Below are 13908 nucleotides of genomic sequence, written 5' to 3'. Positions count from 1 at the left end.
TCTAAACACATCCCTGACAAGAAATGAGAGGCATGCTCGCCATTAGTCCACTAGAATCAGGGTTGATGACTGCACTGATCATAATTCAGTTATCTCTCATTGTTTTCCTTTACATTATTGTGTTCATTCACTTGCTTCAGCTCACTTTATTCTGCCTCAGTTCACACAAGTCCTACCAAATCCATCTTAGTTCTTCAGGTTTGCTGTTTTCTATGGTCCAGTAAAATTCCATTGCATTCATTTATCCATTTGTTTAACCCTTCTCTAAGAGATGGGCACTTACTTTGTTTCCAGGCTTTTTGCTGCCTAAAAAAACACTACTATAAATGTTAGTGAATGGTTTCCTTCATTTTGCAAATGATGTAATAGGTCTAGAAAATTGAATTGATTTGCCTGAGGTCACATATCTGTCTGTCTTATTTGCTTTCATAGATACTTAATCCTTGTTTTAACATATTCTATAATCTATTTTGAAGACATTTTGCTTTCTTTTTCTTAGGATATCACCTTAAAGATACAGTTTTTGAGACTTCTCCAAAGTTTTAGTGATCACCACGAGTAAGTATGAGCCTCTTTTTGGAAAAGGGCTTTATGCTGGTTGTTTCTTTAAAGGCATTTTTTTCCTCCAAGTCATTAACCCTAGTTCAGGATAATCAAGCAGTCAGAGTACACTCTACTGATATGATTCTACCAAACATCCATTTCTCTTTCTAAGTATATTTTTTTAATATTGTGATTCAATTGATATAGAGAATTCCTGCTGAGGGAAATCCTTCTATGAATGCAGATGAGCAATTCTGCAATTTCTAGTCCCTGCCAAGCTGTCTGGGACACTCACTGAGAAGCTGAGCTGATTGCCCAGGGTCGCTGAGCCAGGGTCTGTCAGAGGCAATACTTGGACCCTGGTCTTACTGATTGAGGCCACACTACACCATGCTATGAATTCTGAGGAGCATTCTTGAGACCTGAATTGAGTTGAATACTCTGAATGTAATGGCAGCATCCCTCTATATTCTATTTAATTCAGTTCAACAGAATTTATTAAGACTCTTCCTTGTGGCCTGGATCTGGAATCAGGCCTGCATCAGGAATCACCTAAGTAATCTTGGTTGGGCAAGTCACTTGATATCTCTGTGGGGGTATGCTAATAAATGTTTAACAAGCAGCTCTAGGCGGGGATGTATACAAGTCATACTTATAACTTTAATCTGCATTATTTAAAAAAAAAAATCTTCCTTGTCCTTAGTACTTGTGTCTATTGGGAGATACAAAAAACATTGATTCTTCTCTCAAAGAGATTGCAGTCTTATTAAAGTGGCAGACACAAAACAGAAACTATAGCAGCCCCTAAGTGGTTAAATGTCAAACAGGGATACATTAGATGTGGGCTCATTGAAAGTAAGGAGTCTCTTGTTTTCTTTGTATCCCCAGCATGTAGCAAGGTGCTCAGCACATAGTAGGGGCTTAATAAATGTTTATTGACTGATGGGCTGACTGACTTAATATAGTGAATATGGAAAATACTTTTAGCTGTACCATATGAGTCAAAGTTTCACTTCAGGGAACTAGGAATGGCCTTTTAATTTCTATATAGTCAGTCTTACCCCCACTCTTAAATGAACTGTCATGTAGGACCAGAATACAGCTTTCTGTGAACTTTATGGTAACCAAGAAAAAAGACAAAATGAAGAACAGAATTTTGTGTGGGAGGAGGAGGAGGTCAAATCAAGTCAACAAGAAGGAAGGAAGATATTTCTACCCACTATTTAAAAAAATTTTTTCTGTTGATATTCTTAATAACTTTCCCTCTTCTCTCCCCACCTATTCCCCAACAATGAAACAATTTCCTAGTAGCAAATAAGCACAGTTAAGTGAAACAAACTAACACATTGACTATGTCTGAAAATGTATGTGTCATTGCTCACTTGTGGTATACCACCTCTCCAAAGAAGCAGGAAGCATGTTTTGCCCTAAGTCTTCCAAAGTCATGGTTAGTCATCACAATGGTCATAGTTCTGAATTTTTTCAGTGTTGCCTTCCTTTACATTTTTGTGGTCATTATGTAAATTGTGCTCTTGGTTCTGTTTCCTTTGTTCTTCATCAGTTCATACAAGTTTTCCCAAGTTTCTTAGAAGTCATCATATTTGCCATTCTTACAGTTAAATTATGGCATATGAATGTAATAGAGTATAACTCTGCCCGTCTTGTTGTTTTTGTTAGCTTGCATTTCTTCTTTTGAAAATGCCTGTGTAGGGGCAGCTAGGTGGCACAGTGGATAAAGCACTGGCCTTGGATTCAGGAGGACCTGAGTTCAAATCTGCCCTCAGACACTTGAGCTGTGACCCTGGGCAAGTTACTTAACCCCAATTGCCTTGCCAAGAAAAAAAAAAAGAAAATGCCTGTCTAGAAGGAGAAAATATTGCAAGCAGCTAGGAAAAAGGAATTCAAATACTTTGGAATTCTAATAAGGATAAAACAAGGTCTAGCAGCATCTACATTAAAGGACGGGGGGGGGGGGGGGGGGGGGGGGGGCAGCGGCATAGAGCCAAGATGGTGGAGGAAAGACATTAAACGCACAGAGCTCCTGATACAATTACCCCAAAAACAGCAATAAAAGAACCCCTGGAGTAGAAAAACCCACAAAAATACGGGCTGGGAAAATGCCTGTCTATATCCTTTGACCATTTATATATTGGGAAACGACACCATTTATTTTCCAGAGTCCAGAAATGATCTGCTACGGTCAATTCAGCCTAGGGAGAAATCCTCTTACTCCTTCTGGGCAGGAATGTAGCCCTGGCCTTTGGCAGCATTCTACAACTGTCAAGAACACACACACACACACACACACACACACACCCCTCCCTTCCATACCCTCCCCCCCAAAAAAACCCCTTCTGTCCCAAACACCCACAGAGGTGTGGGCCTAGCTGAAGTCATAGGAGTGTCTCTTGTGTTGAATCATTTCTAGAGAATACTATGGGCCCAGCCCTATTCTAGGCCCTCAGGGAACTTATTGTCTGGCTGGATATATTTCATATGTATCACTTGTACATATGAAATAATGAAAGGACAATACAATCCAGCACAAAATTTAGTATGGTTCATAAATGATCTGAGAAGTCAGGATGAAATGATATTGGTGAGGGCAAGAGCCATCAGAGAAGGTGAGTGATAGAATCTGCAGTTCGAAGTGTCTCATGAGCCCTGTGCACTCTGCACTTTGAATACCAGCTTCCTGAGAACATGGCAGCTGCACAGACTTGCAGAGTCCAAATGAAAAAGCCTTTGCCCGGTGTGGAAACCATAGCTTTTCCCCCTTACCTGCCTCAAATCCTATCTGTTTCAGGAACAAGTATCTGCTGTTAAATAGCCAAGAACTGAATGAACTCAGTGCAATCTCCCTCAAGGCCAATATCCCTGAGGTAGATGCAGTTGTCAACACAGACAGGTAAGCCACTTCTAGCGGAAAAACCTCAGCAGAACCCTCAGCAGTCTCACTTTGATTCACCCTGTTGCAGCTTTGTAAGGAAAGAAGGCCATACAGTCCACCTGACATGATGGCATTGACACAGTTTAGAAGGACAGGAAGGAGAAAGAAACTTCCGGAGTATGCCCAGTTTGGCTGCCATCCATTCCACCTTGTTCCAGACCCAGCCTTCCTATACCCAAGTCTAGTGCAACCTCAGGCACATGTCCAGCCTCTGAACACTGGCCAGTACTTTGGGGAAGGAAAAGCTGCCCAAGAGTTGATGGGGAGATAAGTTGAAAGGGAAAACTTGTCCAAAATGTGTGAGGGAAGTGCTTGGCTGTTAAATTCTGAGTTCCCTAGAGTCCCCTGGGGAAACACAGGTCCTGGAGGAGAAGGGAGGCTGCCAGCTGTGCCACGTGGCTTCCAGCCAGTCTGGAAGGACTCCCCTCACTCTCTTCACCAGTCATTGCCAACACAGGAAGCCCGTCCTGGATTCGGGGGCTAAAACTGAAAACCTCGTAAATCTTTTAGACAGTGCTAGCTTCCTTTGTTGGCTAAATTGTGTCTTGGCCCTTTCCTTCCCCAGCCTCTCAGCTCTGTGTGAACTTTTACTTTTGTCTTGATTTTAGGAGTTTGGTCTGTGATGGAAAAAGAGGCTTGCTAACTCGGTTGCTGCAGGTCATGAAGAAGGAGCCAACTGAATCCTCCTTCAGGTAGGTCTGGGCCTGGGCCCCTAGTGGAATGACTGGCACCTTACAACTTTGCCATGTTAGTCTGTTAGTTAACAGAGACATTAAAAAGTCTTCCCAGAGTTTCTCCAGGGGTTTGGTTGTCCTCACATAGGGACCCTCTCCCTCTTTACCCTTGTGTGTTGAGTTGAGTTGCACAAATGAATTAAGTCCCTGCTATATTAGTATAGAATATTAGGAATTATGAATAGTAGGAACAACAGGGAAGTAGCCAGTAAAGTCCCTGTCCATGGAGGAGCCCATCATCAGCTAGTTTGGGATGAAACTACTACTACTGCTACTAATAGTTGTTGTTATTATAGTTAACTCATTATTTAATTTGAGCCTTTAAAAATATGAGGGGGGCAGCCAGGTGGCACAGTGGATAGAGCCTGGCCCTGGAGTCAGGAGGACCTGAGTTCAAATCCGGCCTCAGACACTTAACACTTACTAGCTGTGTGACCCTGGGCAAGTCACTTAACCCCAATTGCCTCACTTAAAAAAAAAATGAGGAAAACTATTTGACAGATAAGAAGACTGAGGTTCAGAGAAGGGAAGTGACTTTTCTAAGGGCACTCTTCTAGTAAGAGGCAGAATTTGACCTCAAGCCCCAGGTCTTCTTGCTCCAAATTCAGTGTTCTTCCTGCTGCACTGAGCTCCCCTTTTTAGACATACAAATTTGAAACAGTTAAGGAGCATACTTGCAGAGCAACAGAAAAAAAATGCATTGCTGTGGTGTCTAGAGTTTAGAGTGATGGGACTTCTGTCTGTTCGCTGGCAACTTCAGTGAGGGACAACAGCATATTGTGTTTGGGTCACAGGTTTTGGCAAGCCAGGGCTGTTGAAAGTTTCCTCCGAGGGGCCACTTCCTATGCTGATCAGATGTTCCTGCTGAAGAGAGGCCTTTTAGAGGTAAGTACCCAAATGATGAGTGATTTAAACTTTTTTTCCCTCAAAGCAGGGAGGGGCTGTTTTTGTTGTTTATTTGATTTGTTTGTTTATTTGGGGTGTGCATGCATGTGTGTTGAAAATTTTTACTGAGCTGATTGAATTTTTTATAATGCATATTTCCCTATAGCATCCCAAAGAGGGTATATAACTATACTTCCAAGGTCTTCCCAATGGTCTGCTATTTGCTGAGTGGCCTTCAGCCCATGACCTTTAGATTATAGCAGCATAAAATCTTAGAGACCATTTAATTCAACTCCTTTTTGCAAAAAAGGAAATTGAGGCTCAGAGAAAAGTGATTTGCCTAGACTAGAACATGGGTCTGCTGCCTCTCAGCTTGTCACTCTTTATACTACATTGTGATGGGTGTTGCCTTTAATTCAGGTTTATACTTCAATGGACTAGTGATCCTCTGAGTGTGGGTGCTCTCTTCCCTAGGACATCTTATAGCCCATCCTTGCCTTCTCATCTTGTGCGATTCCTGTCCATGTCTTTGTGCAGATTCAACACCCCAGAAGCACATTTAGCTTCTTCCTTTAATCTTTTCTGGGTACCAGTGAAGCATTCTGGCTATCTGTTATTCCTTCTTCACCAAATGATGGGCTCATTTTCTTTTCCAGTTATATATGGGAAAAACAAGTTTCAGTACACTAACAAAGGAGATCTATGATGTTTGGCCAGTGATCTTGGGGAGCTGTTTTTTTTTTTTTTTTTGTGAGGCAATTGGGGTTAAGCGACTTGCCCAGGGTCACACAGGTAGTACGTATTAAGTGTCTGGGGCCAGATTTGAACTCAGGTACTCCTGAATCCAGGGCCAGTGCTCTATCCACTGCACCATCTAGCTGCCCCAGGGAGTTGTTTTTAAGAGTAAAATTTGAACAGCCACAGTACTAAAGAAATGTAAAAACCTTATTTCTGGAGACAGTTCTGCTCCTCCATTTACAGTACAGAGCCTGGGCTAACTTTGTTACCTCAGAGCAATTTAGCAGTCATCCCCACCAGCGCCAGGAGAGTAACCAAGGGGACTGGCCTGCCACCTCAGAGACAGGTCAGGCCCTCGGGTGTTTGGTCATTTGTAGTAAATGACTTCTGCTGAAAAGTTGGATCCAGGCAGAGGAGAGGTTTCTACAAATCTGAATTCAACTCACTAATCAGATTTCTGCTTCATATAAAGAAGAATTGTCTAACTATGAGAGCTGTCCAGCAATGGAATAGCTACTTTGTGAAGTAGAGGAACTCCTTGTCACCAGAAGTGTACAGAAACCAAATGACTCCTCATCAGTGATGTTTTAGAGGAGATTTATCCACTGGCCTGTGGGTCGGACTCGATGATCGCTGAAGTCTCCTTCGCCTCTAGGATTCTGTGAAGTACTTGGTTGAAACCTTTATTTCATGAATAGGTCACATCTCCGCAGTTCACCATTCATAGCAACATAGACTTCCAAGTGCTTAGTCAGTCTGTCTCTGCTCCAAGAAAACAGCTTTCTGGGCTGTTCAGGAATCCTGTTTTATTTTATTTTGTTTTATTTTTTCCACAATAGCATATTCTATATTGCATCGTGGACAGTGAGTGTAAATCCAGGGATGTGCTTCAGAGTTACTTTGATCTCCTGGGTGAACTGATGAAATTCAACATTGACGCTTTCAAGAGATTCAATAAATATATCAACACAGATGAGAAGGTAAAATATAAGAAACTTTTGTGTAGCCATATCTGTCTGTCTTCAGAAAACTGTGTTAGCATAAACATGCCTTCTTCGACGTCTGAGAATTCTTGGCACATGCTTAGCTCTTTTTGTGGTGTGCAGAGAAGATGACCTCAGGCCCCAAACTAGAGAACACTGAGAAATCAGTAAGTTAACAAGTATTTATTGAGTACCTACTATGTGCTAGGCCCTAACTAGGAGCTGTCAGGAAGACAAAAGAAGCAAAAGACAGCCTCCCTGCCCCTGAAGAGCTCATGATCTTGTTGGAGAGACAAAACGCATGAAATAAAACCAAAGAAAAGACATTAAGAGAGTGTAGAATTGCATTCGATTGTGGGTTTCAGATGATAAGTGCTATTAGGTATTGAAAGATGGACCTGGACTGGGGCCATTAGGGAAAGCTTCATGATGGAGGTGATATCTGATCTGGGATAGAATTCAAATAGAGGAAGGAGCAGCATCCCACACGGAGAAAAAAGTGCTAACAAAGGAGCACGTGATAAGGACTGTTTCTAGACCAGCCTGATTGTAGCATTGTGACTGGGGGTGGGGGGGTGTTATTGGTTAGGTGGAATGTCAGATGTTATCTCTCAGGAATGTTGGGGGATGTATTACAAACAAGACCCATATAATACAATGGCTTTTAAGAGTTACACTCTTTTAGACAGGCACCAAAGGTACTGCACCAAAGCCTCCTTACATTAAGAATCTTTGGCTGGGGCAGCTAGGTGGTGCAGTGGATAGAACACTAGCCCTGGAGTCAGGAGTACCTGAGTTCAAATCCAGCCTCAGGCACTTAACACTTACTAGCTGTGTGACCCTGGGGCAAGTCACTTAACCCTGATTGCCTCACTTAAAAAAAAAAAAAAAAAGAATCTTTGGCTGACAGCCTTAGGAGTACAGTTAGCAAACTTATAGAAGTAGAGCAGAAGCTTCTGCATGCAGGTGGTTTGGGGGTGAGGGGATCTAAAGTTTAGGTCCCTAAGGACCCAGCGAATACATCCCCTTGTCAATTTGGCCTTAAGCTGGGATTGACCAAATATGGATTTCCACATGAAGTCTCCTGTTGCCTATTCAGAGATAGCCAAAGGTAATTAAAGGAATTAAAAGAAACTACATACTAAGGTCTGAACAGGCTGAACAGGCAGTAAATATGGCAGGAACCCACGGTCTTATCTTTTGTTAAGGCTCCCAGGTATAGTCATACAGAATGCTTTCCACTACCCACATCGTGCGTTTCACTGACATCTCTGCTCTAGTTCCAGGTTTTCCTGAGCCAGATCAATAGTTCATTGGTGGACTCCAATATGCTGGTGCGCTGCATCACACTCTCTCTCGACCGATTTGAAAACCAGTCAGACATGAAAGGTAAAGGGGAAAAGGTGGCCTTTCAGGGAGCAAAGTGCCTTCATTAGAAATCAGTGAAGGGGAAAGCTGGTTTTTTTAGCTTTTCTCCTTACTGACAGCAGTAGATGAAGAGTAGTTGAATTTTCCTTCAGATTTTTAAAATTCTCTTTTTGCCTTTTACACAATTCAAAGCTGTTTGCATTACTGCAACTCAACACAAGGGGGTAGTCAAGTAAAAAAAAATTACTCAGTTTAGCCCTTCTGTTTTTCCAAGTCTTAGTGACTGGCCTATGGTAAGGAATATAGTGTTAGTTCTCCTGACACTGCTAAAATTGTAGTCTTTTCTTCCCCTCATCCTTACTGTGTGATGCAAACCATCACTGATGTTTGTTTGCTTTAATTTGAGTAGGCCAATATGAACTAATGTCCTATAATACAACTGGAAAATATTAGAACCAGGAAGGTACTTATGGATCAACTAGTCTACCCTCCCTATTTGACAGATGAGAAAACTTGAAGCCCAGAGAAGGGAAGGGACTTGTCCAAGATGTTTAGTACAGGGGAAAAAAATAATAGCTCAGTAAATTAGGTTCTATATCAAGACTGATCATTGCGGGAGGTAGCTGGGTCAGACATTTCTGTTTTGATTAAGGTAATTTTTAGTCAATGAGTAAATGAAAATGTTCCTATTTTTAAGAATGTGTTGAATTCCTTAAGTTTATAGAAGGGATGTCATAGAAGGGATTCAAATTCATACTTTTCTAGAATGGCGTCTATAGTAAATACCCCAAGTCCACCTAACATTTGTTTATTAGCCTTCTGTGGACAGAACCCCAAACCTTGAATTTTCTGATTTTTTTTTTCCCTTGATGCAGTATGTTAGTATGTTATCACATACTAACTACATGAACAGAATAGAAGTAACTAAAAAATTTAAGATAGCTAGATTGATGATCTCTTTATGCTCATCTAGCAAACTTTCCTCCTGTGTTGCTCATTATTTATTGACTGGTCACTGTAGAATCCTATACAGGGCACTTTAAGCAGTTTTAAAGAATATAAGATTTAAAATCTAATTCTTACCTTTGAGGAACTTGCAGTCACAGAAGACAGTGAGTGCTTCTGGTGGTAATCATAATCTATCGGTGTGGCTAAAAAGACCAAGTATGGTATTATGTAATGTCCTGTGTTCACATTCACAAGACAAGCTAGCACAAGTATTAAGACCTGGACAGATAACCAGTGAGTCATAAACTTCAATGGAAAAAAAAAATAGTGCTTGAGGTCCACCACCGAGTTCTAGTCTTGCAAAGAGCCTTGGCCTGGGTGACTGGAGACCTGGATTCTACGCCTGGCTCTGTCACCCACTAAGCATGTGACTTTGGGCAAGTTCCCCTCTCTGAGTCTCAGGCACCTCTGTAAAATGTGACAGTTTTAGACTAAATGACACTTCAGGTCCCTTCCAGCTCAAATATTCTGTGGTTCTAGATCCATTCATTTACATTATCACCATCTGTAATTTCCTATAGATATTTTTTGTCTGGACCAAGTTTTCTCGGTTGCTAATGTATTGAATTCTCCCATTTTCCCCTTATCATCATTGTGTAGAAATGTCCTTCCACTGTTCTCCTTGTTTTCCAAGAAATTAGCTCTGAAAAATGGGCAAAGATTCTTATATAAGCTGCTGGTGGCTGCCTAGCTCCTTCTTTAGAGATATGCTGCTCACGGACTAGTCAGAGCTAGAAGAGACCTCAGAAACCGTCTAGTTCACCCTTCTCTCTTTTTTAATCTTTGTTGTTTAAAATATTTTTATTAATATCTTTTTATACATCACCTTTATTTCCCTTCCCTATTCAATAAGCTCTCTCTCTTGCAAGAAAGAAAAGGAAAAGAAAAAAAGGCATTTCAGCAAAACCAAAACTAACCAACACATTAACTGTGTGTGTGACAGTATATGCAGCATTTCACACCTTCTTACAGTCCTCTTAGGCAATGAAATCACCCCACTCCTTTCACAGAGGAGGAATCTAAAGTCCAAAGAAGTCAACCTTGTCTACTGGTCTTTAAAGGTACATAAGATACTATGGTTGAAGTGAACTTGCCCAGAGTCATATGCATTAGTGTCTTATCTGTAGCAGTTCATTTATGAGCCCCAAAGGACTTGGCTTGCATTATGCATTAACATTGTCACCCATATCAAAGTAGAACAAACAATATCCTAATTACTCCCTTCAGTTCCTATTTGCAATATTGTTTCCCCTCTCCTGGGAATATTTGAAAGATGAGGCCTTTCTGCAAAGACTAGTTACAGCCTGGAATCGGGTGGGGTGAGGAAAAGCTCCCTAAAGAGAGATGAACTTCAAGCACTGTTTTACAGGAAGAGAGATGTGAATTGGTAGAAGGGGAAGGTACTGCAAACAGGAGGAATGTCTTAGAGGCCAGAACAAAGAAGTTTTAGGCCATCCAGGTGCCAGACACTTTTTGAATACCTACTCTCTGTCCTGTGATCATTGCTGTGAGGAGTCCAATTGGACTTTGAAGGGAACAAAAGTTGAAGCTTAATAAGTTGTTTTGTTTGGCCTGAGGCAGAGCCCGCTGGAAGATGAGGGCTCTTAGCCAAGTCTGCCTTCTTTGGTTTGTTTTAAATTTCCATTGCAAACCAAACTCTGGCCTTTTTTGTTTGTGCCACAGTTGTACACGTTTTGTCAGAGTGCCGCCTGCTATCCTACATGTACCAGATGTCCACCAGAACTACTTTCCTTTTCCGTCTCATTAACATTATTCACGTACAGACTTTAACACAGGTAAGAGACTAAAATGTGATACTTGAGTGTGTAGCTAGCAAAAGTATTAAGTCATGAACACAACCTCTGTAACTCAGATTACTGTAGGTTTGACCAATGCTTCCTTTGTTCTGTGTGCATAGCCTTCTGGGCTCCTCAGAGAATCCTGTTCTGTTTTCCAACAATAGCACATTCTGTCTACTGGAAATCTTATTTCTGTGATATGGTGAGGCTCCCCACAGTCACTGGTCCAAGAGGAGAAAACTTGTAAACTTGTCTACTAGGTTTGATCAGAAAGGAAGGTCCCCTGACTTTTTTTTTTTGTAGGGCAATGAGGGTTAAGTGACTTGCCCAGGGTCACACAGCTAATAAATGTCAAATGTCTGAGACTGGATTTGAACTCAGGTCCTCCTGAATTCAGGGCCAGTGCTTTATCCGCTACACCACCTACCTGCCTGCCCTTAACTTTTTATAAGAAAAGAAAATATCATGGAAGCCCTCTTAACCCCCAACAAGCTATACTGAGACAGGTGTAGTACCAGAATAGGTGTGCCAGCCTAGAACAGTACTGTCGTTTGGTTGTTTGGTTGTTGTTTTCATTATGATGCTGGAAGAGGATAGTATAATGAAAGTACATCAGCCTGCCTGTTATTACACCCAGCCCTGGTGGTGAGCTTCTTCCCTGGAGTACTGGCTTCCACAAGTAGACAGTTTCTAGAGAGCTCAGAAGAGAGGGAAGGGATATGGGCGATGCGGAAAGCTTCCTGACATCAGGGGTTATTGGGGAAAACCAGTGAAGTTAGAGATCCTTCCCTGGACACCTGGGAGCTCTTTCACATCTCAGAGTGAATTCAGAGCCAACAGCCACAGTCACTCATTTGTATAATAAAGGCTTTGGGATTTAGGAAGCATTTACAGACACCTCCCCTTCCTCCCTCCTCCATTTGATCTGACAACCCTTTAGTAAAAATACCCTTTGTAGTAGATAGTCGAAGATTAATTAATCTCCTCAATTTAGAGATGACTTTTCTGAGGTCCGTAGTATCTTCCTTGAGCTCACAGCTGTCAAGTGCTGGAATTGGACCGGCAAGGACTGGAATCCAGGTCCTTTGATTTTTAATCCACTGGCCTTTCTGCCAGGAGCAAGATTGGCTGTAATTACTGTGGCTAATAAGGCAGGAAGCATTGTTTTGTGATAATCTCCTATGCTTTAGGATCATGAAGTCAGAGGGGACCTAATGGGTCTTCTAGTCCAGCCTTTAACTAAGCAGGGATCCCCTTAGAGCATCCAGACATTACTTGATGATCCCCACTGATGAAGAACCCGCTTTGGACAGCTCATTGTTGGGGACTTTTTTCTTTCATCTTCTGTTGAAACTTGCTTTTCACAAGTTCCACCCCTTGCTCCTAGTTATGTTCCCTATAACGGCCCTTGTGTTCCTGAGTCTCCTCTTCATGAGGCTGAATAGCTTCAGTCCCTACAACCCTGAGCTGCCAAACCTCCTGCTTAGAGCCTAGTTCTGAGGGAAGAAATGGGAGGCCCCTACCTGGACCTATGACATGGACAACCCCTTCCACCTCCCCACCTCAGATCAGAGCTAAAGGCCCTGGGGCTTCTTTCTTGCCTGTTCTTACTGGGCCGTGCCCCATAAAATTAAGTGCCTTCCTCCCCTCCACCTGGTCTCGGTCCCTTCATCCTGTCTGGGCTCCAGCTCCGCTGGACTGGCTCTGAGCTCACTGCTATGGGATGGGGTGGGGGTGGGGCATTTCAGGAGAACGTCAGCTGCCTGAATACCAGTCTGGTGATTCTGATGCTTGCTCGGAGGAAAGACAAACTGCCCGGGTACCTGAATGCCCTCCAGAAGATGGAGTACGATGAGAAATACCCTGGCTTCATCCTCAACAACTTTCACAGCCTCCTACGCTTCTGGCAGCAGCACTACCTCCATAAGGACAAGGACAGCACCTGCTTAGAGAATGTAGGAGTGTGTGGGAGCCCAGTGGGGTGGAGGGAGGAGGCTGTGAATGGAGCTTATCCCTTGGGCCCAATGCTGGCTGGGGTAACAGAGGGAGGCAATGAGGAGGGGTCTGGCCTTGAGTGTCCAGTCCTCCTGCCTCGTTCTTGGAGAAGTGTTGATTCTGGCCATGTTACCTTAAATGCTATAAAGTGGGCAGGCAATACCATACCGCCTGGAGACAGGTGGTATAGAACAAAGAGGCCAGGCCTCTGCCGCAGGCCCCTTCTTGTCATGGAAGCCAGAACTTCCAGAGGAGGAGTTCTTAGTAAACTTGGTATGGGTCACTATTCCCCACCCTCTCTCTTCTACCTGTGCTAAATACTGGGGGAGTCTAATCAGTTGCCTTTGTCCTAGAGCCAGGAAGCTATTCGCCCCTCCCTCAGGGTGGGGTGCACTAAGATGTCCAGTTTCTGTGTCCCAGGTGGCCTAGACACAGAAGGCTTGTCCGCCTCCCCCACTTCAGCAACGCCTAGTCCAAGCTGAAGGATGAAGCTGGCCTGGGGGAGTTGCTCTGAGCTCTGGCCCCACCTGGCCCTTTTCTAGCCTTGGGCTGGGGCCAGTAAAATGGAATATGTGGTTGTGCTATCTCTGCAGCCCTTCCGCCTTTCTCTTCTCCGCAGAGCTCCTGTATTAGTTTTACCTACTGGAAAGAGACTGTGTCCATCCTGCTAAGCCCCGACCGGACATCACCCTGCGCCCTGGTCAGCTATATCGAGGAGCCCTATATGGACATAGACAGAAACTTCACAGAGGAGTGACCTGCCAGGGCCAGGCCTCTGAGGACATCTTGCAGACAGTGGTGATTCAGGGATTACAGTGTGGTGTGTGTGCACTTCTCCATTTGGATCCATGGACCATGTGGGCCCCCTCCTTCACTTCTGCCCCCTATTGCTATTCTCCCCCCTT

The 13908-nt window shown here is 43.2% G+C and overlaps 1 protein-coding gene across 1 annotated transcript in view; it reads left to right on the top strand.

The window, feature by feature from the left end:
• The window catches only part of LOC122741238 (transient receptor potential cation channel subfamily C member 4 associated protein), a 78976-nt gene extending 65068 nt beyond the window's left edge, over nt 1-13908 (top strand). Inside the window, exons 11-19 of the mRNA XM_043984476.1 lie at nt 500-558; nt 3350-3451; nt 4102-4185; nt 5022-5112; nt 6690-6830; nt 8114-8222; nt 10893-11005; nt 12757-12963; nt 13623-13908. Coding sequence (XP_043840411.1) covers nt 500-558; nt 3350-3451; nt 4102-4185; nt 5022-5112; nt 6690-6830; nt 8114-8222; nt 10893-11005; nt 12757-12963; nt 13623-13760 — 1044 coding nt within the window. The 3' untranslated portion in view covers nt 13761-13908. The remainder of the gene's footprint in view (nt 1-499; nt 559-3349; nt 3452-4101; nt 4186-5021; nt 5113-6689; nt 6831-8113; nt 8223-10892; nt 11006-12756; nt 12964-13622) is intronic.

Source organism: Dromiciops gliroides, chromosome 2 (genome assembly GCF_019393635.1).
Source record: "Dromiciops gliroides isolate mDroGli1 chromosome 2, mDroGli1.pri, whole genome shotgun sequence".
Lineage (NCBI taxonomy): Eukaryota > Metazoa > Chordata > Mammalia > Microbiotheria > Microbiotheriidae > Dromiciops > Dromiciops gliroides.
Note: the sequence above shows the minus strand (reverse complement) of the source record. Positions and strands in the feature narration are given on the sequence as shown.